The 13527-nt window shown below is 46.4% G+C and overlaps 1 protein-coding gene across 2 annotated transcripts in view; it reads left to right on the top strand.

Annotated features, from left to right (window-relative positions):
• The window catches only part of ABCA4 (ATP binding cassette subfamily A member 4), a 300886-nt gene that overhangs the window by 184902 nt on the left and 102457 nt on the right, over positions 1-13527 (top strand). For both annotated transcript variants that reach the window (XM_068239773.1, XM_068239774.1), the window contains exons 25-28: positions 6060-6253; positions 7025-7109; positions 11816-12021; positions 13108-13156. In XM_068239773.1, the coding sequence (XP_068095874.1) occupies positions 6060-6253; positions 7025-7109; positions 11816-12021; positions 13108-13156 (534 nt within the window). The remainder of the gene's footprint in view (positions 1-6059; positions 6254-7024; positions 7110-11815; positions 12022-13107; positions 13157-13527) is intronic.

A 13527-nucleotide genomic window follows, 5' to 3' on the forward strand; every position in this document is an offset into this window, starting at 1 on the left:
TTTGGAAGTATTAGACCAATCAGAAAATGCAGAATTTTAAAGTGGTAATCGGAATACCATAGAAATTTTAGGCCATCCACAAGACTTAGGAATACTTGGTAGTATCCGAGTCTTGTGATTGGTCTAAAATTACTGTGGTAATCTGATTTTCGTTGAAAATTTCTGCATTCTCTGATTGGTCCAATGCTTCCGAGTTCTATGACTGGGCTAAAATAATCAAGCTGCGGTAAATTGGATTTCCGTTTTCCAATTTCTAATCGGAAATGCCGATTCCTGATTAGAGATGGCCCGAACCTCAGATTTTCGGTTCGCGAACCGGATCTGCGAACTTTCGCAAAAATTTGGTTCGCGCAAACTTTAGCGAACCGCAATAGACTTCAATAGGGAGGCGACCTTTGAAAACTAGAAACACTTATGCTGGCCAGAAAAGTGATGGAAAAGATGTTTCAAGGGGTCTCACACCTGGAGTTTTGCATGGCGGAGTGGGATACACGCCAAAAGTCCCGGGGAAAAATCTGGATGTGACGCAAAGCAGCGTTTTAAGCTCAGAAATCACATTGAATGCTAATTTGCAGGCCTAAAGTGCTTTCAAACATCTTGCATGGGTATACATCAATCAGGGAGTGTAATTAGAGTACTGCTTCACACTGACACACCAAACTCACTGTGTAACGCACCGCAAACAGCTGTTTGTGTAGTGACGGCCGTGCTGGATTAATGCGCACCATGGCGAGAGTGCAGGCCGTGGCGGTTTTCAAGCCCAGTGCTTTTATTATTGTTTTTTTTATTTATATAGCGCCAACATCTTCCGTAGCGCTGTACATAGTACAAACAAATAATGGGGAACAAATATACATAAGAAATACAAGACACTGTACAGTCATGACATTGAATAGAATAAATACAGATACATACATAGTTGATATGTAGTTGGTACATGTACATATGTTAAAATAACAGCAGTATGAGAAACAATAGGAGGAGGTCCCTGCCCTTGCGGGCTTACAATCTAGAGGGTAGTGGGGAGGAAACAAAAGGGAAGGAAACACAAGGATTAGTGAGTGAGCCAGTGTGCCTTCAGTGCTGCCTATAGCAAATTATATGTTACACCACAGTCGATAGGCACCCTGGTGAGGGTATCCGTGTGAGTGAGCCTATACAGCTTGAGGAAGGAGCTTGTCTCCGAAACAGCGTCTGTCGCTGTCCCTGGGCGTTATCTTCATGCAATAAAGAGCTTGAATACATCTACGTGGTGCTGCTGATCTCTTCTACCTATAGCAAATTATAGGCTTGTCTGAACAGGTGTGTTTTCAGAGTACATTTGAAGGTTTCCAAACTCGTGGCGTGACGAACCGGCTGAGGGAGAGAGTTCCAAAGGAGAGGGACAGCCCGTGAGAAGTCTTGGATGCGAGAGTGAGAGGAGGTGACTAGGCTGGAGGACAAAAGGGTCTCCTGTGAGAAACGGAGGGTCCGGGTGGGGAGTTATCTGGAGATCAAAGAGGAAATGTATGGAGGCGATAGCTTGTGTAGAGCTTTGTATGCAAGTGTGAGAAGTTTAAACTGGATCCTTTGGGCAACTGGTAGCCAATGGAGGGATTGGCAGAGAGGGGCTGCCTCAGAGGATCTAGAAGAGAGGTGGATGAGACGGGCCGCAGAGTTTAGTAGGGATTGGAGAGGTGCCAGTCTACTTTTTGGTAGACCACAGAGTTGTGTGTTGCAGTAGTCAAGACGGGAGATGATTAGGGCATGCACAAGCATTTTAGTTGCTTCTTGTGAAAGGAAGGGACGGATTCTGGAAATGTTTTTGAGATGGAAGTAGCAGGAGGTAGTTAAAGTGTTAATATGTGGTTTAAAGGAGAGCTCAGAGTCCAGAGTTACCCCTAGGCAACAAGCTTTGGGGGTTGATGCTATTGGGGTGTTATCTACATTGATTGTGACAATGGGAGGTGGAACAGAGAGCGAAGGTGGAAATATCACAATCTCCGTTTTGCTCATATTGAGTTTAAGGAAGCGGGATGACATAAAGGTAGATACAGCGGATAGACATTTGGGGACTTTTGATAGTAGTGTGGAGAGGTCTGGGGCAGAACAATAAATTTGGGTGTCATCAGCATAGAGGTGATATTAAAACCCAAAAGAGCTTATTATCTGTCCCAGGCCATGGGTGTAAATGGAAAAGAGGAGGGGTACAAGGACGGACCCTTGTGGTACTCCCACAGACAGTGAGCACGGAGAGGAGTTGGTATTGGCGTAGGAGACCATAAAAGAACATCCAGACAGGTAAGAGTTGAGCCAGGAGTGTGCTAGGCCCTTGATTCCCAGTGTTGAGAGGGTCTGGAGAAGTAGGGTATGATCAACAGTGTCGAAGGCAGAGGACAGATCTAGGGGTATTAGTACCGAAAATCTGCCTTTGGCTTTAGCAGCTAGGAGGTCATTGGCAACCTTAGTGAGAACAGTTTCCGTAGAGTGTTGAGGGCGGAAGCCAGACTGGAAGGGGTCCAACAGGGAATTAGCAGAGAGGAAGTTAGACAACTCTGAGTAAATGTGGCGTTCCAGCAGTTTGGAGGCAAAGGGAAGGAGAGAGACTGGGCGGTAGTTAGAAAGGGCAGTAGAGTCTAAAGAGGGTTTTTTGATTAGTGGTGTTATGATAGCTTGTTTAAATGAAGAAGGGAAAGTGCCAGTTGAGATGGAGAGGTTAAACAGTGTTGTTAAAGCAGGAATGAGGGAGGAGGAGAGCTGGGGGATAAGATGAGAGGGAATAGGGTCTGAGGTGCATGTAGTAAGATGAGCTTTAGAGATTAGTGAAGAAAGATGCTGTTCAGTTAAGGCGGAGAAGATTGTTAGTGGGGAGGAGGTTTGAGTGGGTGAGTGGTTATGTGGAGAGGGATAGTTGATAGTAGGGGAGCTGCTGGGCAGAGAGGAAAAAGGAAAAGGTGATTGGACCGGTGAAGAGGGTTGCTTTTGAAAGCTGTTCTGTAGTGTTTCAATTTTGCTCACAAAATATGCTGCAAAGACTTCTGCAGACAAGCTTGTGGTTGTAGGGGGAGGCAGGGGGTGGAAAAGAGAGCTGAAGGTGTTGAAAAGTTGTTTAGGGTTATGGGATTGTGAAGAAATAAGTGTAGAGAAGTATGATTGCTTTGCAAGTGAGAGAAAGTCCCTGGGCTGGAGCAGCGTGTTTTTATAGTGGGTGAAGTCATCTGCATTGGAGCTTTTCCTCCACTGCCGTTCTGCTGCCCTGGACTGTCTTTTCAGTTGTTTGATGGGTTCAGTCAGCCAGGGCTGTCTGTTGATGCGGCGGGGGCGGAAGTTGGTGAGAGGGGCGGCTGTGTTCATGACAGCGGTGACTGTGATGGAGTAGTAGATGGATGCTGACTCGGGGTCAGTGTAGGATGACAGGGAGCCCAGGGGTTTTAGAGAGTCAGCTAGGGAGCAGAGGTCGAGGTTGCGATAATTCCTGCATAAGCGTGATGGCTGCACTACAGTAGTTGGAGAAGGCAGGGAGGGGCTGATTGTAAAAGTTATGAGATTGTGATCTGAAAGGGGGAATAAAGAGTTATTAAATGTGGAAACTGGACAGAGCTGGGTAAAAACTAGGTCCAAAGTGTGGCCATCTTTGTGGTTGAGGACCACTGGGAGAGGTCATAGGATGAGGTGAGTGAGAGCAATTTTGTGGTAGTGGAACAGTTAGTGTCTATGGGGATGTTAAAGTCCCCAATGATGATGGAAGGAATGTCAGTGGATAGAAAGTGGAGAAGCCATGTTGAAAAGTGGTCAATGAAGGTGGAGGCTGGTCCAGGAGGCCGGTAGATGACAGCAACCTGGAAGTAGTGAGGGGAGTAGATGCGGACAGCATGAGCCTCAAAAGAAGAGAAAGCCAGAGAAGGTGCAGGTGCAAGCGGAGTAAAGGAGCAGTGTTCAGAAAACATCTTGCATGTGTATATGTTACGGCCAGAACCCGAAGTTTGGCCACTTCTAGTTCTGGCCGGCCACTTCGGGTTCTGGCCGGCCAATGCGCGAACTGGCCGCTGCGCTGCGGCCAATGTGAGGAATGGAATGAATCCTGTAACATTCATGTATCTTCTGACCGCAGCGCAGCGGCCAAACGTATCGCAACTTAGTTATTTTAATGAAATTAAGCCGGCGGCAATGAAACAGATGAAGCCGCCGGCTTTTTCTCTGCCTCTCTCTCTCTCCTTCCTCTCCCCGCCTCTCTCTCCTTCTCTTATTATGGGCAGCACTCGTGTCCCCCCCTTCAGAGTCGTTCGTCGCGCCAGGGAGAGCAGAGCGGGGAGGCTGCAGACATCGCTTCTGCCAGCACCCCGCTCTGCAGGAACGGCAGGCTTCCCCTGGTGCGACGAACGACTCTGGAGGGGGACACGTAGTGCTGCCAATAATAAGAGAAGGAGAGAGAGGCGGGGGGGGGGGGGGGGGGGAGGAGAGAGAAAGAGGCAGAGAAAAAGCCGCCGGCTTAATTTCATTAAAATAACTAAGTTGCGATAGGTTTGGCCGCTGCGCTGGGGCCAGAATATACATGAATGTTACAGGATTCATTCCATTCCTCACATTGGCCGCAGCGCAGCGGCCAGTTCGCGCATTGGCCGGCCAGAACCCGAAGTGGCCGGCCAGAACTAGAAGTGGCCAAACTTCGGGTTCTGGCCGTAACATATACATCAATCAGGGAGTGTACTGGTGCGCACCATGGCCAGAGTGCAGGCCGTGGCGGTTTTCAAGCCCAGTGCTTTAAAACATCTTGCATGTGTATACATCAATCAGGGAGTGTAATTAGAGTACTGCTTCACACTGACACACCAAACTCACTGTCTAACGCACCACAAACAGCTGTTTGTGTAGTGACGGCCATGCTGGACTGGGGCGCACCATGGCCAGAGTGCAGGCCGTGGCGGTTTTCAAGCCCATATGGTCGCTGGGTTGTGGTAGCTTAATGATAGAACAACAGTGACTGTCAGGTAGGTATATGCAGTGATGGGTATTATAATGTGCACCTGTCACACACAGACAGGTACCAAACAGGCACATAGACACTGTGTGCGCTCACGTAGGTAGGTGGGTGCACTGAAGTGAACAACAGGTAGTAGGTAATATATGCAGTGATGTGTATTACATGTGCACCTGTCACACACAGACAAGCACAGTGACACTGACTGACAGGGCTGTATATAATGCAAGTGGGCCACAAAAAAAAAAAAAAATCACAAGATTAGCTCTCGAAAGAGCTGTTGAGGGGTGCTTTTTTTTAGCAATAACAATCAGCCAGGAGCAAGCTAACAAGCCTGCAAGAGCCTAACTAAGCTTTCCCTATGAGAGTCTGCAGTAGCTATCCCTTCTCTAATTACTGCAGGCACACGAGTGAGTCCAATGCCTGATGCTGCCTGCCATTTATAAGGGGAGGGGGGGCTCCAGGAGAGAGTGTAGCCTAATTGGCTACAATGTGCCTGCTGACTGTGATGTAGAGGGTCAAAGTTTTAGAGGGTCAAAGTTGACCCTCATGATGCACTATGGGGGCGAACCAAACTTCTGGAAAAGTTTGCGGTTCTCCACGATCACGAACCACAGAAGTTCGCCGGGAACCGTTCGCCGGCGAACCGTTTGGGCCATCTCTATTCCTGATCAGAAATGTGGAAATTTCAATTCTGTGAAATCAGAATGAGCATCCCTAATACTGAGCAAACATTTTCTTTCCGATTAAAGCAAGAAATCTGCTATTGGATCTCAGATGAATAAAATAGCTGCAGAAAATCCATTGAATCACACGTGGCCTCTTATTGGGGAGACGTCCACACTTCCTATTTTCACTAATGCCACAGGAAGAGAGGCAAAATGTTACTAATGGGAAACTAGGCAACAGTAAAAACTTGGCGAGTATCATACCCCTTAATGTTCACTGCAAAAGTTATAAAAGAGGGCCATTTTAATAATTATTGAAAGAAGCACTGGTAAATCCAGCTGTACAGCTTAGGAGAGAAACAAGCCTATCTAGTGAAGAGTGTATTTCGATGATACCACGTGTCACATTTTCTATGTATTCTCTCTTGAACCAGGCAGAACGATTATCCTCTCTACTCACCACATGGATGAGGCAGATCTCCTTGGTGACAGAATTGCAATCATATCGCAAGGAAAGCTCTACTGCAGCGGAACCCCATTGTTCCTAAAGAACTGTTTTGGGACTGGTTTCTACCTCACTCTGGTCAGGAGGATGAGAAATGTGAAAGAACCTGTGAAAAAGGACTCTGTAAGTCTGTTCTTCCCCCATTCTCCCTGATTGTTGTTGGTAGTCTTCTTCATTTTATTTATCCTTCTTCCTTCTCTGAATTGTAACTGACTTTGCCAGCAGATGGTATTACTCTACACCTTGAAGAAGGAACAATGTATGTGACCCGGTCATGCTTCAGCTGGTTCACATGTTACATTGCGTAATTGTTGGTTTGCTCAAAGATGGGCAGATATGTCCCTACCATGAGACATTGACCCGCTTAAAGCCCTTCTCGGCCCACAACTATTAGGCTTTTATATCAGCCTGGGCTTACTAATAATAATATTGCCTTGAAGGAACCTAAGTTTCTGTTTATACCTTAATAAAGAACAACAGATATGACATACAACAGTCAGATCAGTAGAGAATTGGGAACACATAGAGCTAAATAGCACTAAATTATTTCTGGGGATTTTCAAAAACTCTGCTCTTGGTTGAGCCCATAATAAACCATGTCATAAATCAGTTATCCACATTTGTTTCAGGTTCTACCCTCAGTCCATGGTTTGTAGATATGCACAGGTAGATAAACCGCATCACTGAAACTCTGACTGCATACTTATGTGAGGTTACCTGCAAACCAGGCGATGTTTGTGAAAATTGAGGACAGCTTTGGAAAATGCTAATGTAAAACTTTTTTGCCTATGTTTCTTTTCAAAGGCCTTATAACTATCTGCATAGAGTATTGTACAGTATTGTTTACATACCCATAGTTTTTGACATTCCTACTTACAGAATTCTTGTTGACAGGCTTCCTGCCGCTCGGATTGTTCATGCCCATGTCCCAGCTGTGCCCCCAAAGCTAAAGAAGACCCACTGGAACAAGAGCTGGATGGTAAGATAGCCAAATGATTCAATTAGCATGGCAGCGTAATGGTTAGTGCTCTTGCCTTGCAGTGCTGGGTCTCTGGTTCGAACCCCAGGTTCTTTCAGGCACCCCGGTTTCCTCCCACTTTCCAAAAACATACAGATAACTTAATCGGCTTCCCCCTAAATTGGCCCTAGACTATAATACATGCACTACATATGACTATGGTAGGGATTAGATTGTGAGCCCTTCTGAGGGTCAGTTAAGTGACAAGACAATATACTCTATGCAGTGCTGCTGAGTGAAGATGTCAGTGTTATACAAATGCTAAATAACATGATAATCAGAGGAAGTGTTTCTTTACTTTTAGTTTGAACATTTGTTTATTGAAGAAAGATCAGAAACAATAATAACCATCAGACAGTAATCATACGTTAAATTTATGTCAAGGGAGGCCTGTTGATGAAAGAAACACCTAATACACCTAACATCTAATCCAAACATGTGCAGCATCCTTACTTACAATGTCTGTCAAAATGGCTTTTTCAAAACACATCACAACAAATAAATCAGAAAAACATTTGCAGAATTCCGATAATGTGTATGTCCTTCCCGTCCAAACCTAAATGGTCACGTTCTGAGTTACCGTGGCCTTAAACCCAGTGATGATCCAGGATGTGTTGTTTATAATAAAAATACGCTTTCAGAGAGAGGAGGGTCACATGTATACGATAAGACCTGGACAGCTAACCAGTAGCTGGGTATGTCTAAAGCAGAGGCGTAGCTAGGGCTTTCAGCGCCCGGGGACAAATACTATTAATGCGCCCCCTAAGGTGAAGGCTGCGGCGCGTGCAGTGCCAAGAAAGGGGCGTGGTCACATACAAATGTGGGTGTGGTTATGGGTGGAGCCAAATGTACAGGAAGTTAGCAGGTTCACGCTCACCCACCCTCCCTCAGTATGTACCTTCCAGCATGTTCCAAGACGAATTCAGCAATCATGAGACCCCCCCCATCAAGACAAATTCAGCAATCATGAGGCCCCCAACAAGACAAATTTAGCAATCCTGAGGCCCCCAACAAGACAAATTTAGCAATCCTGAGGCCCCCAACAAGACAAATTTAGCAATCCTGAGGCCCCCAACAAGACAAATTCAGCAATCATGAGGCCCCCAACAAGACAAATTCAGCAATCATGAGGCCCCCAACAAGACAAATTTAGTGATCTTGAGGCCCCCAACAAATCATGAGGCCCCCAACAAGACAAATTCAGTAACCATGAGGCCCCCAACAAGACAAATTCAGCAGTCATGGAGTACATAAATAGACTGCATTTCACATAAATAGGCAGAATGCCCCCTTAATATGGTAGACACCTCTCACCTGGCAGCAGTTCCCCAAAATACACTCAATCCGACAGCAGTGGTTCCCCAAAAATAGGTAGCCCCAGGTCTATAGGTGTCCCCAGAATAGGTGGCCAGCAGTATAGATGTCCCCAGAATAGGTGGCCAGCAGTATAGACGTCCCCAGAATAGGTGGCCAGCGGTATAGATGTCCCCAGAACAGGTAGCCAGGGGTAGAGATGTCCACAGAACAGGTAGCCAGGGGTATATGTGCCCAGTATATGTGTAGCCAGGTGTATATGTGCCCAGTATATGTAGCCAGGGGTATATGTGCCCAGTATGTGTAGTCAGGGTTATATGTGCCCAGTATATGTAGCCAGGGTTATATGTGCCCAGTATATGTAGCCAGGGGTATAATATGTGCCCAGTATATATAGTCAGGGGTATATGCGCCCAGTATATATAGTCAGGGGTATATGTGCCCAGTATATATAGCCAGGGGTATATGTGCCCAGTATATGTAGCCAGGGGTATATATGCCCAGTATATGTAGCCAGGGGTATATGTGCCCAGTATATGTAGCCAGGGGTATATGTGCCCAGTATATGTAGGCAGGGGTATATGTTTCAGTATATGTAGGCAGAGGTATATGACCCAGTATATGTAGGCAGGGGTATATGTCCCAGTATATGTAGGCAGGTGTATATGTCCCAGTATATGTAGGCAGGGGTATATGTCCCAGTATATGTAGGCAGGGGTATATGTCCCAGTATATGTAGGCAGGGGTATATGTCCCAGTATATGTAGGCAGGTGTATATGTGCCCAGTATATGTAGTCAGTGGGTATATGTCCCAGTATATGTAGGCAGGTGTATATGTGCCCAGTATATGTAGTCAGGGGTATATGTGGCCAGTATATGTAGGCAGGTGTATATGTCCCAGTATATGTAGGCAGGGGTATATGTTCCCAGAGTAGGTAGCCAGGTGTCCCCCCAGCAGGAGGGGAGCAGCGCAGTGGAGGGAGAGCTATGGGGACAGTGGGGAAGGGCGGACGTCTCCCCCCCCCCCCCTTCCCTCACCTTAGGGGGCTCTCCCTCCCTCGCTGTCCCCTCCACAACTAATGTCCGGGTGGCTGGCAGCGGCGGGCGGAACTTACCTGCGTCTCATCACAGTGCGGGATGGATTTGCCGCTACTCTGGTCTGGTCCAGACCAGGGCAGCGGCTGCAGGACCCGAACTTCCAGCGCTGGAGCGAGACGGAGGTAAGTCCCGCCCGCTGCACCAGCCACCCGGACATTAGTTGTGGAGGGGAGAGTGAGGGAGGGAGAGCACTAAGGTGAGGGAAGGGGGGCGGGGAGATGGCCCCCCCTTCTCCACCGCTGCTCAAAGCTCTCCCTCTTCTCTGCGCTGCTCCCCTCCCAAAAAAAACCCCCTGCAGCTCAGCTGGGCGCCCTTGGGGACCTAGCGCCCAGGGGCACGTGTCCTACCCCGACCCCCCCTAGCTACGCCCCTGGTCTAAAGGGTTAATCAGTGGTTATTTGAGCAAAACCAGGAGGATAGAGAAAAGCAAGGGCGTTGAGGAGAAGATTTCTCCCAATTGTTCCATCAGGAGGTTCCACTGCCACTCATGTACTATATACTGGGTGTTCTGTGTTGTTCAGCATCTTCATTCAAATCATAGTAAGGCCTCGTTCACATCAGGGACGTTTCTGTGCGCTTTCCACAGCGCACTGCCCTGTGCGTTCAGCAAGGTATTGATTTTTCCATGTAACTAAATGTAGCTGGTTCACATCTATGCGCTGCGCTGAGCAGCATTACAAAAACGTAGTGTTGCATGCATTTCTGTGCGCTGAGCTGTAAAGCGCACATCAATGCAAGTGAATGGGTGCGCTTTTTTAGCGCATAGAAGTGCGTACAAGCGCATAGAAGCGCATGCGTTTTTTACCCCTAATTGGAGAAAAAAATACATTTACTGCTGCTGCTACAGTAAGCAAAACGTACTTTAAGGCCTCGTTCACATCTGCTGCACTGAAAAACGTGTTAAAGCGCGTGGTAAAAAACGCATGCGCTTGTGCACGCTTTAGTGCGCGGTTCTGTGCGTTGCGCTGCGCTTCTTTAAAGCACGTTTTGCTTACTGTAGCAGCAACAGTTGTCAATAAAACTTTGTTTTTGTATGTAAATGTATTTTTTTCTCCAATTAGGGGTAAAAAACGAATGCGCTTCTATGCGCTTGTACGCGCTTTTATGCGCTAAAAAAGCGGACCCATTCACTTGCATTGCTGTGCTCTTTACAGCTCAGCGCACAGAAATGCATGCAACACTATGTTTTTGTAACGCTGCTCAGTGCAGCGCATAGATGTGAACCAGCTACATTTAGTTACATGGAAAAATCAATACCTTGCTGATCGCACAGGGCAGTGCGCTGTGGAAAGCGCACAGAAACGGCCCTGATGTGAACGAGGCCTAAAGAAGCGCAACACACAGAAACGCGCACTAAAGCGCGCACAAGCGCATGCGTTTTTTACTATGCGTTTTAACATGTTTTTCAGCGCAGCAGATGTGAACGAGGCCTAAAATGTCAGTATCAGCCACCTTAATGCTGTTGGCAGTTTGTGGGTTGGCAGGGGAGGAGAAGGACGGCAAATACACCAAGGAGCATGTGGTTAATAGTCAACACTTTAAGGCACCTTTGTTATTCTTCATTTATGCTTTAGTGACAATTGTGAAAGTTAGCAGGAGACCTCAGGCTTCCTTAAATACTCATGGATAAATATACACATTTTAGGGATCTGCGGTGGCGTAGCAATAGGGGTTGCAGAGGTAGCAACAGCATCGGGGCCCTTGGGTCAGAGAGGCCCCGAGGGGCCCTCCCTCAAGCACATTATTATCTTTCTATTGGCCCTGTGCTGGTAATAATCACTTCTATAGATGCTTTAAATAGTAGTAATCATTAACAAACTGTTTCCCATCCCCTACTTGTACCTCTGATGCTGTGGTTGTCCTTTGCAGGTTTTGGTGCGCCATATCAATTGTTATGTATAGAGTGCTTGGGGGCCCCGTGTAAAACTTGCACAGGGGCCCATAGCTTCTTAGCTACACCACTGGGGATCTGTATACAGTGGTAAACAATATATACAAAGACACAAGGGTTCCTGTCTAGTAAAATCCCATAGAAGAAAACATATTTTACACATGAGCCTCTTTTTGTCTAACATAGCTGAGTGTGAGAGGCCGGAGGCTGCACAGCAAATTCTGTACTGGTGTGGCTACTTTCACATGTGTGTCGTTATTAAGTATATCACATTATATACTATTTCATCTTTACACATAATAGTCCATCAACACTAAAATATGAATTAGGTATCAATAATATATTTTCTATGCCTTGTTACAGGTGATATAGCAGCTCTGACTGAGCTTATCCATCATCATGTTCCTGAAGCCAAACTCATAGAAAGCATTGGACAAGAGCTGATTTACCTGCTGCCTGGTAAAGACTTCAAGTACAGAGCCTATGCCAGTCTGTTCCGGGAGCTGGAGGAGACCACAGGGGACCTGGGCCTCAGCAGCTTTGGCATCTCTGATACTCCCCTGGAAGAGGTATATACAGTATATGTATACAGGTAGTCCCTGACTTACGAACGCCCAACTTACGAACAACCCGCCGATACGAACGGCATGGATTCAGTGTTTCCATGGGAACAAGCCAAAACATTTTTTTTTTCAAATTGGATTTTTGAGAAAATCGATTTAAAAAAAATGTCAAAGAAAAAATGGCTTTTTAACTTGTATAAGCAGGCATAGAGGGCAGAGGTGACACAGAGGAGGACACTAGAGGCACAGAGGAGGTACAGAGGAGGTACAGGGGACAGAGATGGCACATTGTTCCAACTTAAGAATAGATTCAGGTTAAAAACTAACCTACAGTCCCTATCTCGTTCGTTAACCGGGGACTACCTGTACATCATATATAATGCCATATTCAGCCACTTCTGGGTTTTCTGTTTACTCAAGTTTACTGAGAAAGATAGATACATACAAGGTTAGAAAATCATTTCAGCAGATAAGTTTTCCTATTCAGTTTCAACTGAGTCAACAAGAAAAAAAAAATGAAACGCAAACAAACATGTCATAACATAACATAAACAGGCATGTCTATGAAAAATCATACACGATGTGGACATATACTGTATGTGGCATCTAGTTCCTGGTGAACATGCACTTTCCGCATGCTCGCGAGTAGTGTAAATAATGCGGAGCATTCGCACCCACTCTACACTTTCTTATGGTGCCATTTTTTCACCCTGAAGTCAGGTAGGATAGGACAGCCAATCAGACATGATCACCACCCAGGTGATATCAGTGTGCCAAAAAAAAAAAAAACAAAACAGAGTGACAGGGATTTGTGACAATACCCCTATGCTGGTCACTGCCTGCTATGTGATCACCCCATACTGTTACCATGTCACATAAATATCTGTGTGACCGTACTGTGTGTGGCTGTGTCACCGGTATAGCCCACTGTCACTACACAATAGTGATTTAGTGTCTGACATTTGTTGTGAGCCAAGCCAGCACTACATACTTGCATACTAATAATTATTATTATAAACGCAATGTAAGTTTTGGAAAGTTTGAAACATGCCTTCTGGTTGATTGACGTGGGATACTCTTTGAATATTACAGATCTTCTTGAAAGTTACGGCTGACTCGGTGACAGGAACAGAAACTCCAGGTATCAGCACCTTCACTATAGCTGGACAAGTCATACGTATCACAAGTTATATTGTTTTAAAGGGGTCCTCTTGGGGAAGGGGGGGGGGGTTGAAAATAAATCAGACACTTACCTGGGGCTTCTACCAGCCCCCTGTAGCAGTAATGTCCCGTGCCGTCCTCCTCCGATCTCCCGTTCCCTGCTGCCAGTACCGGGCAATTATTTGTCTAACAAGACGAATAATGCACGATCCCATTCCCGTCATCGGGAGCTTTTTGCACAGGCGCACTACGTTTTCTTGTACTGCACCTGCGCAGTAAACTTCCGATGACGCGTGCGGGAGCGAGCACGCGTGCAGCAGCCGCAGTCGGATGAGATGCCGCGTTAGACCG

This window comes from Hyperolius riggenbachi, chromosome 6 (assembly GCF_040937935.1).
Source record: "Hyperolius riggenbachi isolate aHypRig1 chromosome 6, aHypRig1.pri, whole genome shotgun sequence".
Classification (NCBI taxonomy): Eukaryota; Metazoa; Chordata; class Amphibia; order Anura; family Hyperoliidae; genus Hyperolius; species Hyperolius riggenbachi.